Genomic DNA, 13,699 nt, shown 5'->3' with positions numbered 1-13,699 from the left:
GAGAAGAAAGCTCTGAACCATAAAACTTCCCAGAATTAGTAAATATTTTCCAATGATATAATACCATGTCCCACATCAGGATCTTCAACCATCTTCTCAATTTTCTTCAAACAATTCCTAATACTTTCCACTCTGATCTCTTCATTAATTTCTTGCAAAAACTTTTCTCAACTCTGATATTTTATTCATTCTTTGGCACAACTCTTCTTCTTCATTAGAATCAAGAACAGGCCTGGACTTCTCTAACAATACAAATGCCTTCTGCTAGGAACATCCATACCCTTTCACGATTATAATTGTACTCCTCTTCTTTCTTCAATCCATGGATTACCGCTGATGACAATCTTTTGGATTAAAGGAAATAACATTACATACAACTTCATTTCCATCTGCATAATTTTTTTCAAGCCCATCAATCATATATGAAGTTATGCATTTCTGATTCGAGAAAATTTTTCTCATTTCCACTGAAATCTTTCACAAAGACATGATATGATGGTTGAAAACAGGTTTAACAACAATTTGACCAAACTCAAAAAAAAAAAAAAAACAACAACAACAACAACAATTTGACCATGAGCTACATCTTCGACACGATTGATTCATTTTTAATAGTGTATATTCCTAGAAGATAAAGTTGTATGTGTGATCCATTTCTAACAAGTCAAAACTCACAATCAATAAAAATTCAATCAAGGAAAAAAATTTGTGGGTCATAGACTCATAGTAGATTCTACTTTTACTTAGGGATAGGCCCTGGATTTTATTTTTTCATAATTTTTGCTTATTGTTTAAATGAGTAGATTTTCTATAAAATTGTTCTCAAAAGACCACAACCAAACAAGGCAATGCTCCAAACTGAGTCCCTCTCTCTTATGTTTTGGGCAGAGAGCTGACCCCGGCGTGTAGGAAAGGGATCATTTTCATTTCATTTGGAGCCATTTAGGCTAAATGGTGGGACATAATTAACAAAAATATTTACATCTTTTAGCCTAACCATTTAGCCTAAATGACTCCTCTCCATTTCAAATAAAATTGACCGGATCCCTTTCCGACTTACAGACTTTGGACAGGAGAAAATGAACAATTTGTTTTTCTTATAAATTGGAATGTAGTAAATTTTTTTAATTCAGTCATTATATATCCCTTCATGTGATAAACATGTTTATATATATATCTGATGAGCATGTTCCTTGAGCATTAATTTTTTTTTTTTTAAAAAAAAAAAAAGTGTTTATCATATATTCAAGAAATTTATATGCATGTGTTCCTTGAGCATTGATTAAAAAATAAAAATGTCTTTATTTATATGCATGTGTTCCTTGAGCATTAATTAAAAAATAAAAATGTCTTTATCATATATTCAAGAAACAACTGACACTTAGAAAAATTAGGTTGAGTGAATTCCTATAACACTTGGTAAGAAATTTATATGCCCAGAAAAATATCCAGTAAGAAATTGATTTATATGCCCAGAAAAAATCTCACTTGAGAAGATATTTTGTACGGCCCAAAACCTTTTTCACAAATCCGTAGCTCCAAACTTCTGGCTCTTATCGAGGAAGGGTCAGGATAATCAATAATGGAAAATTGGAAACCCTGTTGTGTCACCATCACTGTCCTTTGACCTCAAATATGTCACCCCACCGAAGTTGCGATACCTCTGCTTTATTTTATTTTATCTTTATTGGTGTGATTCAAGTACAACACAACACAGCTTCTTTTTTTAAAAAAAAAAAATCTTTTAAATAGGAAAATGAAATGCTTTGTTGCATTAAAAAGTTTTTTTTTTTTTTTTTGTTGTCATTTTAATCTTTAGATGGTATGACCTATTTTAATTTTTTATTGTTTTAAATTTTTTAATTTTAAAATCAAAATTAAAATGATAACAAATTAATAAATTAATTAAAAAATAAAAACGGGTAGTTAGCCATACCAGTTGAGTCTTGGGGGTGGCCAAACCACCCCCAAGGACCGGTTGAGGGTAGTTGAAGCCACCCCATAACCCTTAGGTGTGGATCGGCTATTCCCAATAATGGCCAAAAAGAAAAAATAAAAATAAAATTATGGATTTGATAAGTTTGGCCCGAACCCACCCCAAGTTTAGCTGATGGAACTGAAATTTTATCTTTTATTTTTTTATTAAAGATAATAAATAATTAAATAATTACGTACGCCTCTTCCTGCAAGTCTGATGGGCACGCACTTTAGAAATAATGTTGTCAAGTGTTGTGAGGCTATTATATATTTATATTGCAGCCCAAGATATTACTGTGTAATGATGTCTCTCTTTTGCCCATCCGTATGATTTATTTTACGGGGAGGATGTGCAAAACGTTCCATGATGTTGATCTGCACGCTTCTCAAAAAGTAATACAAGGATAATATAATGTCCCATCACTTCTTTTCCAGATCAATTATTCATAGGATCTGTTTAGAATTGTAATTTAAAAAAAAAGTAGTTAAGCGTTTAACAAAATCACGATTTAACTTTTAAAATCGCAATATCAAAAACGCTCTTATAATGCCTTATAAATTTAGGTTTACAGCTTAATTAACAAAATTAATCCATCCCCCAATCTTGGTCTTAGAAAATGCTATTAAATCAAAAGAAATTTGCTCTGCTAGGAGTCCTTGTACATGAGAATGCATACGAGCTCTGTCCTATTAAAAATGCACGTGAAAAATAACGTGTTTGGAGGAAATATGAGAAGGGATAGATCCTAAACTTTTATTTAAGTTTAAAAAAAGGAGATAAAGCATGATCCTGATACAATGTGAATGGTGTTGATTCTAAGAAGAAGGAAAAAAATGTGAAAGGTATGATTTGCAATTTAACTATTTTAAGGTAGAATCCCTGATGTAATATTATTTAATTGATCAAGCAGGCATGCTTTTACTGGGACCCCTTAAATCCTCTATGTCTTGGCTGACTTTACTGACATAGATAGGATTAGTACCCCACCATTCCGCAATCCTTTAACTACCCTCTTCTTTTTTCCAAGGACCATTTTTATTGGGTTATCATAGCTTATTTGACTAACCTTGTCCTTAGTCTTGTAACTCTTAAATTTATTTATTTTTTTAAAAAAAAATAAAGACCGATCCAAAGGTTAAGAGTGCTGATTCAGATCACGCCGGGCGCTCGGCTAATTTTTTTTTTTGTAATTAAATTTTAATATTTTAAAATATTAAATCAGTCGAGCATGCATGATTGTTCGTACATGCAGGTGTGATGTTTATCATCACTCAAAGGGTTGAAGGATATTACTTCATCAACCTAATTGTATAAGAGTGGCATATGAATTACTTCACTAATTATTTATTTATTTTTTTTAGAAGCGATTTTTTTTTAGTAAATTTTTATTAAATTGGATACGAATGCTATCCAAAAGGTGATTTGCATCAGTGATCCTCTCCATTTCAAAGAAAATTGAGAGAAATTGATTAGGCAAAAATAAGAGGGCAAAATAGTATAATATGTTGCTAGAAGGAATGGATATGCATCCGATATGGCTGGTATGCTGCATATCTATGGTATTTATTATGATAAATAATTGTATGACACATATCTATTATAATAAATACAAATTTTCTCTTCCATCCATCACTTTATTTATTTATTGGTATTTATTATGATAGATCTGAACCCTTTAATTACTTTAATTAAATTTTCACCCTTCAATTTCTTATTGATCCTGCATCGAAATGCCCATCAATTAATAGGAAAACCACCTCCAAATAAATTTTGTTTTTTTTTTTTAAAAAAAAAAAAAAAAAGAAAAAGGGTGGGGGAAGAATCAAGAAATCATTCATGAATCAACGGCTCAATCAAGAATAGCCTAAAGGCGACCACTCACTACGCGGAAGACAGAATCATGTGGTGCCCCGGCCAATACGATTTGTCATGTACACGTATGTCTGAAATCTTTGGTCATTTTCTATGCGTAAATAGGTTTCCCCATTTGTTGGATCACAACCCCGACACTATCCACCCTCCCCCCATTATTGAAGCTTTGATTTTTTCACACATAAAAACCAACTTCTTTTTTATTTTTATTTTTATTTTTTTATATAATGGGATTTAGACGATATGCCATTATTGTACACAACACCACTCACTCACTCTACTATATGATGAAAATGGCGACTTTCTTCTTCTTCTTCTTCATCATCATCAGTATTTTAAGCGCAAATTATTCATATATATATATATATATATATATATATATATATATATAAGTTAATTTGTTGCATTGCAATTTAATTTGCAAGTAAAAAAATATATTAATTGAAGAATAAATTAATATTGACTAGAGAGTAAATGGGGGCATAAAAAGCAACTTTTATTAATATTTCTATTAATTAGCTCTCTTCAGACCTCCGACAAGGTAACCTCATTATCTGTAAAACAAATAATACATCTAGACAAAGCAAGCACGCTGTACACGATTTTTTTTTATTCCGATTTTAGTAAAAACTTTCAGAGACGGGAAAAGGCCTGCAGATTCTGTTCGCCATATGGAGGGTTTGTTCGTTGCGGATTGACGCGGCTGGACTTGTTGGAGACGAGAAGCTCTTTTGCTTTTGCTCTCAGTTCATTTTTCAGAATCTTTCCTGTTGAGTTCTTTGGCAGCTCCGGCAGGAACTCCACCTTCTTTGGAACCATGAAATGGGGAAGATTTTTCCTGCAATGGGAGACGATCTCCGCCTCTCTCACGTCGTCGGTTTTTCCGGCAGAGTTCTTGGTGAGGGCGACGAAAGCGCAGGGGCTCTCTCCCCAGTGGGGGTGCGGCATTGCCACCACCGCCGCTTCCAGCACTCTCGGATGCTTATAGAGCGCCGACTCCACTTCGACGCTGCTGATGTTTTCGCCGCCGGATATGATGACATCCTTGGACCTGTCCTTGATTTCCAAATACCCATCTGGATGAACGACGCCGACATCGCCGGTTACGAACCAGCCACCCTTAAACGCCTCCGACGTGGCCTTCCGGTCCTTGAAATAACCCTTCATGATGCTGCTTCCACGTAGCACTATCTCCCCAAGAGTTTGGCCATCGTGGGGCACACTCTCCATTGTTTTCAAATCCTTTACGTCCACGTCAGCAAGCGTCAGCACGCTGATCCCTTGACGTGCCTTGAGTTTCGCCTGATCGTCGCGCGGCAGCTGGTTCCACTTCCCCTGCCACTCGCACACGAGCGCCGGTCCGGTGGCCTCGGTGAGGCCGTAAGCGTGGGTGACGTGGAATCCCAACGGCTCGATCTTTTCCAGCAGCGCCGCTGGCGGGGGTGCTCCTCCGGTGAGTATTTGAACCGGAGATTTTATCCTCTGTTCCGCCTGGAGGAGTATGTTGAACACTATGGGTGCACAGCACATGTGTGTCACCTTGTGCAAAGCAATGCTCCGGTATATTTCGGGTGCGGTGGTGTTTCGGAGGCACACGTTGGTTCCACCACGTGCCGCGATCCCCCACGTGAAAGTCCACCCGTTGCAATGGAACATCGGAAGCGTCCACAGGTACACAGGCTCACTCCCCATTTCCCATCCGAGAATTAAGCTAAGCGTGCTCAGGTAAGCTCCTCTGTGGCTGTAAGCCACTCCTTTCGGCTCTGATGTTGTTCCCGACGTGTAATTTAAAGCAATCGGATCCCACTCGTCCGCTATTGCACTTCCCACGTATCTGTTACAATATAAATTAAATAAATAAATAATTTTTTTAAAATAATTTAATACGTAATTATTTAATATGGTATGAGAATAAAAAGCTACAATATACCTCGGATTGCCCTTAAGGATGAGTTGCTCGTACTCGAGCTCGCCGAGCCGGACGCCGGTGGGGGAGTCAATGTCATCGATGACAATCACCAAAGGAATGGAGGACTCGGACACCTTTGAGTCACGGACGAGAATCCGGAGAGCCTCGCCTGCCACCTGGACATATTGGTAGTCCACAAAGAACACCTTGGCTTCAGAGTGGCGGAGAATGGTGGCTATGTTTTTAGCATCGAGCCGGGAATTAATGGTGTTGAGCACAGCCCCAGCCATAGGCACCGCAAAATGCATCTCGTACATGGCTGGAACGTTAGGAGCCAACACAGAAACCTATACACAAATCAACCCAAAAAAGTAAATATTCAATCAAGTAAATGTAAAAAAGTAAAAAAAAAAAAAAACCATCATCAATAGTAAAAAAATGAAAACTTACAACATCGTTCTTGACTATGTTGAGCGCACGGAGAGAGGAAGCAAGGCGGCGACAGCGCTCGTACGTTTGCCCCCACGTGAACTGGGTGCCCTCGTAAATGATAGAGGTTCGTTTGGCATAAAACGAAGAGGCTCTCTGCAAGAAAGTGATAGGGGTGAGAGGGGTATAATTGGCTTCACATTTCGGTAACTGGTCCATGAAAGCTAATTTCTTAGAGCTTTTAGTTTTGCTAGCAAGATAGTTCAGAGAGAGAGAGAAGAGAGATGTGTTTGATGGACGTGAAGATGATAGAGTGAGGGGGGGTTAGTTTATATAGTGAAATGATTTAGTGTATATATGAAATGAGGGAGGTGGGGCCAGTTTTTTTAGGTGGGGAAGAGGAAAGAAGGTTGAAAGTTGTATGGAAATTAGTAAGGAAATTGCTGCGATATTAGTTGAGTTTGAACACATACAGACTGTTGACCTTTTTGTTTATGCATTGAATCTTGACCCTCTATCTCAAGTCAATTTAATTGCTTTTTTTTTTTCCTTTTTTTTTTTCCATTTTGTGTTGGGCTGCGTGACTCTTCCCACGACCCCACTTTCCAATCGCACTATATTTTCCACTCATTGTCGTATTGTGTATGAGCGAATCCACACACTAATTTTATGGCTGTTAATGTTGCATTATATTAGTGGTTAATATCAATATCTAGCAAGGCCCTGCATGAATCACAATCCATGCGTATTCTTCTCTTTTTCTTTTTTCAATGTTTTGATGTGACGTAACATAAAGTTGAGAATATTTTTAAATATTTTGTGTTCGAAAAAACTTCTAAAAAAAAGCATTGTTAAAGAGATTATAAACTGTAATATAGATATTGGATGTGAAAGTTTACGGCATCTAAGAAGACAGAAACTAGCAATCTTCTTTGATCGGTTATCAATGGTGAAAAGCATTATTAGCATTTACTTTTTCAGGGCGTCTCTAATGACCAAAATAACTAAAAGTTTTTTTTTTTTTTTTTTTTTTAACTATTTACTTTTTTAGAGCATCTCAGCGACCTTGACTATTTTAACAACTAACTTTTACTATTTTATTTAAATATTATTTTTCAAAGATTTGTTTATTATTTCTTTAACTATTAAAGGATGAGAGAGAAACATAGAAGAAAAATAGGAGGGAGATAAACTATTTTTTTATTCAATTTGTGAGTGAAAAATACTCACTATTATAGTGAGTCTTTTTTTTTTTTTTTTAATTAAAGTAATGAGGCTGAAAATTACCGAAAAGTAACTTTGATGAAGTTTAAATAGTGTTTTTCTAGCTACCGTTTTACCAGAAAAAGAGAAGTAAAGGGGTGACACCATTATTGTACAAAGTACAAAGACAGATTAAGGTGAGATTGATCGAGTGACCACAACCACATAAATTGTTTTACGTTATGTCTTAAGATGATAAGTTTAGGCAGTGATTTATCAATGCCTTGAAGACTGCGGCCACAAGCTCTCTTCTATTATTGATTGGACCACTTCATAAGGTCTTAAGATGTGTTAATTTTTGAGCACTCTTAGTTGTTAAATGGGCAGCTTCCACCACAAAAAAAAAAACAAGGTTTAGTGACATGGTTATTTGGGGCATTTTTGGCTAAAAAAACGTCCCTATTAATTTCGCAACGTTTGATTAGGGGCACTTGGGACATGTCGGTTTTTATGGCGACTAGAATTTAAGATTGAGACGTTTTTTTACGAAAAAACGCCTTGAAAAGGGGACGTTTGGAACAAAGCGCCCCCCTTTTTACAAGGGGACGCTTAGTTGTGAAAAACGCCCCCTTTTTTAAATGGGGACGCTTCCTAGGCAAGCGCCCCCTTTTTTAAATGGGGGCGCTTCCTAGGCAAGCGCCCCCTTTTTTAAATGGGGTCACTTCTTAGGCAAGCGCCCCCGTTTTTAAATGGGGCCACTTCCTAGGCAAGCGTCCCCTTTTTAAAATAAAGGCGCTTCCTAGGCAAGCACCCCATTTTTTAAAAGGGGTCGCTTGCCTTGGAAGCGACCCTTTTTTAAATGGGGACATTTGCCTAAAAAAGGGGGCGCTTACCTAGGAAGCACCCTTATTCTAAAAAGGGGGCGCTCAGGTGGGCAAGAGCCCCCTTTCATAAATGGGGGCGCTTAGGTGGGCAAGCGCCGCCTTTCATAAATGGGGGCGGTTGCGTGTAAATGGCCCCTATTTCTATATGGAAGCACTTCCACGCTGCGAAGCGCCTCCAGTAATTAATATTTAGATAAAATATTTTTCCCATGCAATCCATATATATTTTTTATTTTCTTCTGATATACAATATGCAATATAATATTGTATTGCGTATTTTCTCCATAAATGTTGGATTAATCCATAAATATTTTCTCCATTCATCAATCTCATACAATCTTATACATATATATCTCACAATACATATCTAATCCATATATACAATCTCATAAGACATTTAAATCCAAAATGATGATATCATAAACACAAAGTGTATGTACCACATCTTAAAGAGTTAACAAAAATTGTACCATACATATGAAATAAAATATCCAAAACGATATCATAAACACAAAGTGTACCACCTCTTAAAAGAGTTCACAAAAATTGTATATTACATATGAAATAAAATATATCAACGAGTTTGCTTAGCATTTGGCGTCAAATACGTACTCAACCTAACAGGTTAAGTATACGTACGTCACTTAACGATTACCTGCAAATGATAAAACCAAAAAAAAAAAAATTAAATTACAAACCTATATCTAACTATTTTGAAAGTTCAAACCTATATATAATTAGATTATATTACAATTGACTAAGATATGAAGATCTACACATACTTTGTGATGATCCACAGTGGTCGCCTTCTGCATCAGTTGCATGCTCATCTTCATTTGTTAATTCATTCTCACCTATATATAAATAGATGCAAATGTATATTATGCAATCATATATAATTCTCACTTAGTGTTTAGAAGCATTCTCGACGATTATCATTTTTTTTTTCTTCTCTTAAAATTAAGAGTGACAAGGACCTTTTGTTATATTTTTTTTCTTGCGGCTCTTTTTCTTTCCCCTTTCCCTTTTCCCATATCTGGGGAAATAAAAAAAAATTATCAATGCCTAGCTCTACGGCTCTCTCCTTTATCACGGAGAACAACTCAGATTCAACTTATTTTGAACATAAGATTTATGAGATTGGTTTTTTGGGAATAACTTTTAAAATTTATTAATCAACAGAGAGAGTGTTTTGCTCGATCCCTTAGTACAATATCATAAACACAATTTGATAATATTTCTTTCAATCAAACTTGATTTATGATGTGGGTTATTATTACTTTGGCTAACTATATATGAAGTAGCAAGATTGGACTCCCACTTGACATGATAAATTTGCCAATATTTTTAACCCAAGAGCGTAAGCTAATGGACAAATATATTGGAACACAGCTTTAAAGGCGCACTCACAACACACTAAACTTATTCAAAACAAATCTATTCCGTCCATAATATAGAGATTTATGAGATTCAAAAAGCAAGACCTAAATTCAAAAGCCACAAGATGTTAAAAAAGCCTGCCTCTTTTTGTAAAAATAAATGGGAAGATGTGAAGTAGGACTTAGTAGTTAGTAAGCAATTTCCTTTCCTTTCCTTTCTTCAGAATGTTTGAACCCTTTTGAGTAAAAGTCTTGTGGAAAGAGAATCTAAGACTAGTTGTAGTCAATACGAGGGAGATAAGAAGCCTAGACCACACATGAAAAGTTAAGTAGTGCACAGGTTATGTCGAGTTGATTACTATTTATATGTATAATTAATCCGATTAGCACACGTACACATAGAATATAGAAACATAAATAATTAACAATTTACTAATATGAGGTTGTTGCACTCCAATAGCTTTCGATAAGGCATCTTAGAATGTCTTTGGAAAATTTGTAAAGCAACAAAGCTTATGGCAGTGCAAGTTTCCCAGAAATTCTTTGGAAGGCAACAAAACTTATCTCTTAATTTTTCTTTTTATTGATTCTAAAATTCAAAGTTCTAGAAGTTTGAATAATAATAAAAAAGTAACTTTCTAAGCACACTTTACGATAGGGTTTCTAGAATTTTGTTTGAAGACCATTAAGATCTGATTAGATATTTTTATTTTGTGACTACAAATTTTTGTAGTCTAAAGTAATATTTGTATATTTTTAAGGAAAAATTGCTAAGTCCCTGAGGTTTAACCCTTTGACAAATAGCTTAATTAGGGTTTGAAAATTGTAAAATTACTCACTGTAGTATCCCTATGTTATAAATAAAACTCACTCCATACAAATTTCGGCCAATTTTTCCATCGGGATCATTGTGTTATTACACATTTACTCTAAAAAAATATTAATAATAATTAAAAAAAATTAAAGCACATAACGGGAGCTAAGGGTGGTCGGCCACCTCAATTCAACTAGAGGGGTAGCTGAACCACCCTCATGGTCTTCTATGTGGTTAGGCCACCCCAAATTTGACAATGGGGTAACCAATATGCTATATATATTTTAGGTAAGTATACATGCAATTTTACAAAGAACTTGACGAATTTTTTTATCTAATTTTTTTTTTTTTTAATAGAATAAGGAAAGGGCTACAGGGAAGGATCTTTCCCACTTCTAATTTAGACGGAGGTAGTTATTACTTATAGGTTAGGTAGAGGCCGGGTACGTGCCACGTGGAGTGAATTTGTCTAATTTAGACAAAGGTAGTTATTCGTTAGGTAGGGGCCAGCTATGTACCACGTGGAGTGAATTATTTCTTTTCAAACCGGAGAGAGCTATTTGTCAAAACATCAAACTAAAATGATTGATTTAATACTTTTCTCTATTTTAAATACGAAAAAAGTATTTAGTATAATAGTGAAAGGAGATGAAAATTGATTTCTATTATGTGTGGTCTAACGACTAGTGTTTAAATTAGGAAAATAATAGTGGATTAATGTGAACTTAATGCCGGTTAAAGTTCTCCTAAGTAGACTGCAATCGTTGTCTTCCATATTTAGTTTGAGTTTAATATTTCAAGACTACCAAAAAATACATCCCATTGGGCATGAGAAAAGCAAAAAAATAATTGAGATACTTTTGGCATGCAAGAGAGCCATTCTATTCTATTATTTTATTATAAAAATAAGGAAAATGATAGGTGTTTTTTTTTAAAAAAATTATTTTTTGTGTTTTCTTAGTCGTAGGTGAATCTTATTTTCTAAAAAATAGGTGAGAGAAACAATGACCAGTTTTTTTTTTTTTTGTTATAAATAATATACACCTAAGACTAGAAGAACACTACGAGAACACCAGGCATTCCTCTAAAAAAAATAGTTTTTTTATTAAAAATGAAAAAATGTAGAATAAAACCCATTGAAATAGATGGAATGGAAAAAAATGAGTGGAACGGTAGTATAGCAGATTTGATTGATATGAGAGAAAAAAGTAAGAATGTTTTATATATAAAAGTGAAAAAATTGGTTTTGTAGTGATTTTTTTATTTAAATAGTAATAAAAAGTGATTGATGTGATATAAAAGTAAGAATGTTAGAGTTGATTTTGAAAAGAATTTTTTGATTTTTGAGTCCAGTCCAGTTTAGCCCTTTGCCAAACACAGTCAAATTATGTTCCCTAAACTAAGGGAACATCAAGAACCAAGAGTGCTACCCTAAATTTAGGGTAGAAAAAATTAGTTAATTTTGTGGAGTTTATTTGAATAGAAAAGAAAAAAAAATAGTTTAATTTCTTAAATAAAAAAATAAAAAGAAAAAAAGAAAAATGGTTGTTAGTACTCTAACATCAAAGCTATTTTATTCAACTTTCTTCAATTCTTAATAAAAATTATTATTTTTTCTTAAAAAAATAAAATAAAATAAAATAGCCATTCATCATCGTACCAAAATACCCTAATAATAAGTTTCTTCTCAACAACCATCGTTGTTCCGACACGAACGATTTTTCCAAGATTATTAATGCTCCCCCAATAACAAAAGTTAGAAGGAAAAAAAAAAAAGTCAACCAATTCAGACCTTTACAACCATTTTCAAACAACCAATAGCTTGTCCCTTTTGCAGAGGTATCGTCATCAACGGCTGCTCCGAGGCGTAGAAGTAGAAACCCGTGCATCGTGGCATCAGTGCGAGTGCGAGGTACAAAACGAGAAACGTGTGTGGGGGACAACTTGAGTTTCTCAGAACCGCCCTTAATCTTCCTCTTCTAGGTCGCTTGGACCATGAAATCAAATGTTCTTTTCAATGGAGAAAATGAAATGTATGAAGCTTGATATCAATCAATTACAGGTGTTAACCATAACTTTTTTGTTTGTATATGGCGGGATTTCATCAAATTTTTGGGATGTTAATTAAATACTATAATCATGTGGTTTCTATTTTATAAGGAAAAGTATATATATACCTATGATAATTTGTATTGTCTTCTTTAGACGGATTACCAGCCATTAGAATTGCAATATAGTACATTTCTTGGCAAAAACTATAAAAATACCTTAGATAAACATTTGGAAAAATAATAATCATTTTTCTAGATGGTAATTAAAAGGGAGTACACTTTTTTTTTTTTAATTATATTTGTATTTATATTTAAGCACGATTCGTCTTATTCTCGCGAATGGTACTCGGAGGTAAAACCAAAAATAAAAGTAGGGGACTGATACACGTTTTGGAATGTGACGTACATGCACTATTCAAGCGTCACCTTCTAGTTAGTGACATTTTCACTTTGCAAACATCTCTAATTTTGAATCTCATTATGTTTAAGATATTTTGTCAAATGTTCCTACGCAAACATCACTACATCAATAGTGACATTTTTTGAGCTTAAAACGTCACTTCCCAAGATACTATTTTGTGGCCCTTTTTTTTTAAGTGTGAACAGAATAAAGTACTTTTCCTAGTTTTATAGTCTAGCCATCCATGGCTAGTAGAAGTCTCCTTTGCGTTCACAAAACTCATGCAAAAACTTTTATGATAATTTGATGTGGTATTTTCAGCCACTGAATTATAAGGCCAATAATATGAGAGAGAGAAAGAAGAAAGCCGAAGCGGGAAAAAAAACTGATGTATATTTTACATAATACAAAAGTTCTTTATTCATTGAGAAAAAATAATGAAAGTAAATATAATAATCAAATCAATAATACATGAAAGGTAAATGACGCAATTAGGAAAAATATTAATCAACCTAATATAGAAATATAGAGAATATTTTTAAGATATTTTTAACCCTTAATATAACAAAATATAAAAATTATAATTTTTTTATATGATAAATAAACTATAAAATCTATTTATTTGTCGCGATAAAAACCGTATCATTACGGTTGGGATCTGTGGTCGGTGCCCAACAAAAAAGGGTAGAAAAGGAAGATAATAATATTTTTATTTACGGTCTTTTTTTATTTTATCTGTAATCTTCTATTTTGTGTATTTCTTTTTCCCTGCTAGTATCT

General features: G+C 34.3%; 1 protein-coding gene across 1 annotated transcript; it reads right to left on the bottom strand.

Annotated features, from left to right (window-relative positions):
- Nucleotides 1-4,333: 4,333 nt before the first annotated feature.
- LOC132180818 (trans-cinnamate:CoA ligase, peroxisomal-like) lies at nucleotides 4,334-6,475 on the bottom strand. The gene is made up of 3 exons (XM_059593785.1): nucleotides 6,210-6,475; nucleotides 5,781-6,106; nucleotides 4,334-5,684 (listed from the first exon to the last, which is right to left on the bottom strand). The coding sequence occupies exons 1-3, from the start codon at nucleotides 6,405-6,407 to the stop codon at nucleotides 4,484-4,486; spliced, it is 1,725 nt and encodes a 574-aa protein (XP_059449768.1). The 5' UTR covers nucleotides 6,408-6,475; the 3' UTR covers nucleotides 4,334-4,483.
- Nucleotides 6,476-13,699: the final 7,224 nt, after the last annotated feature.

Source organism: Corylus avellana, chromosome ca5 (genome assembly GCF_901000735.1).
Source record: "Corylus avellana chromosome ca5, CavTom2PMs-1.0".
Lineage (NCBI taxonomy): Eukaryota > Viridiplantae > Streptophyta > Magnoliopsida > Fagales > Betulaceae > Corylus > Corylus avellana.
This window is presented reverse-complemented; position numbering and strand designations above follow the sequence as displayed.

Excerpts from the sequence above, each read along its gene's own strand:
- LOC132180818 (XM_059593785.1), bottom strand. The coding sequence starts at position 6,407 with ATGGACCAGTTACCGAAATGTGAAGCCAATTATACCCCTCTCACCCCT. Across the intron at positions 6,107-6,209 it reads ACATAGTCAAGAACGATGTT|GTTTCTGTGTTGGCTCCTAA; the intron begins GTAAGTTTTCAT and ends ATTTGTGTATAG. Across the intron at positions 5,685-5,780 it reads ATCCTTAAGGGCAATCCGAG|ATACGTGGGAAGTGCAATAG; the intron begins GTATATTGTAGC and ends ATATTGTAACAG.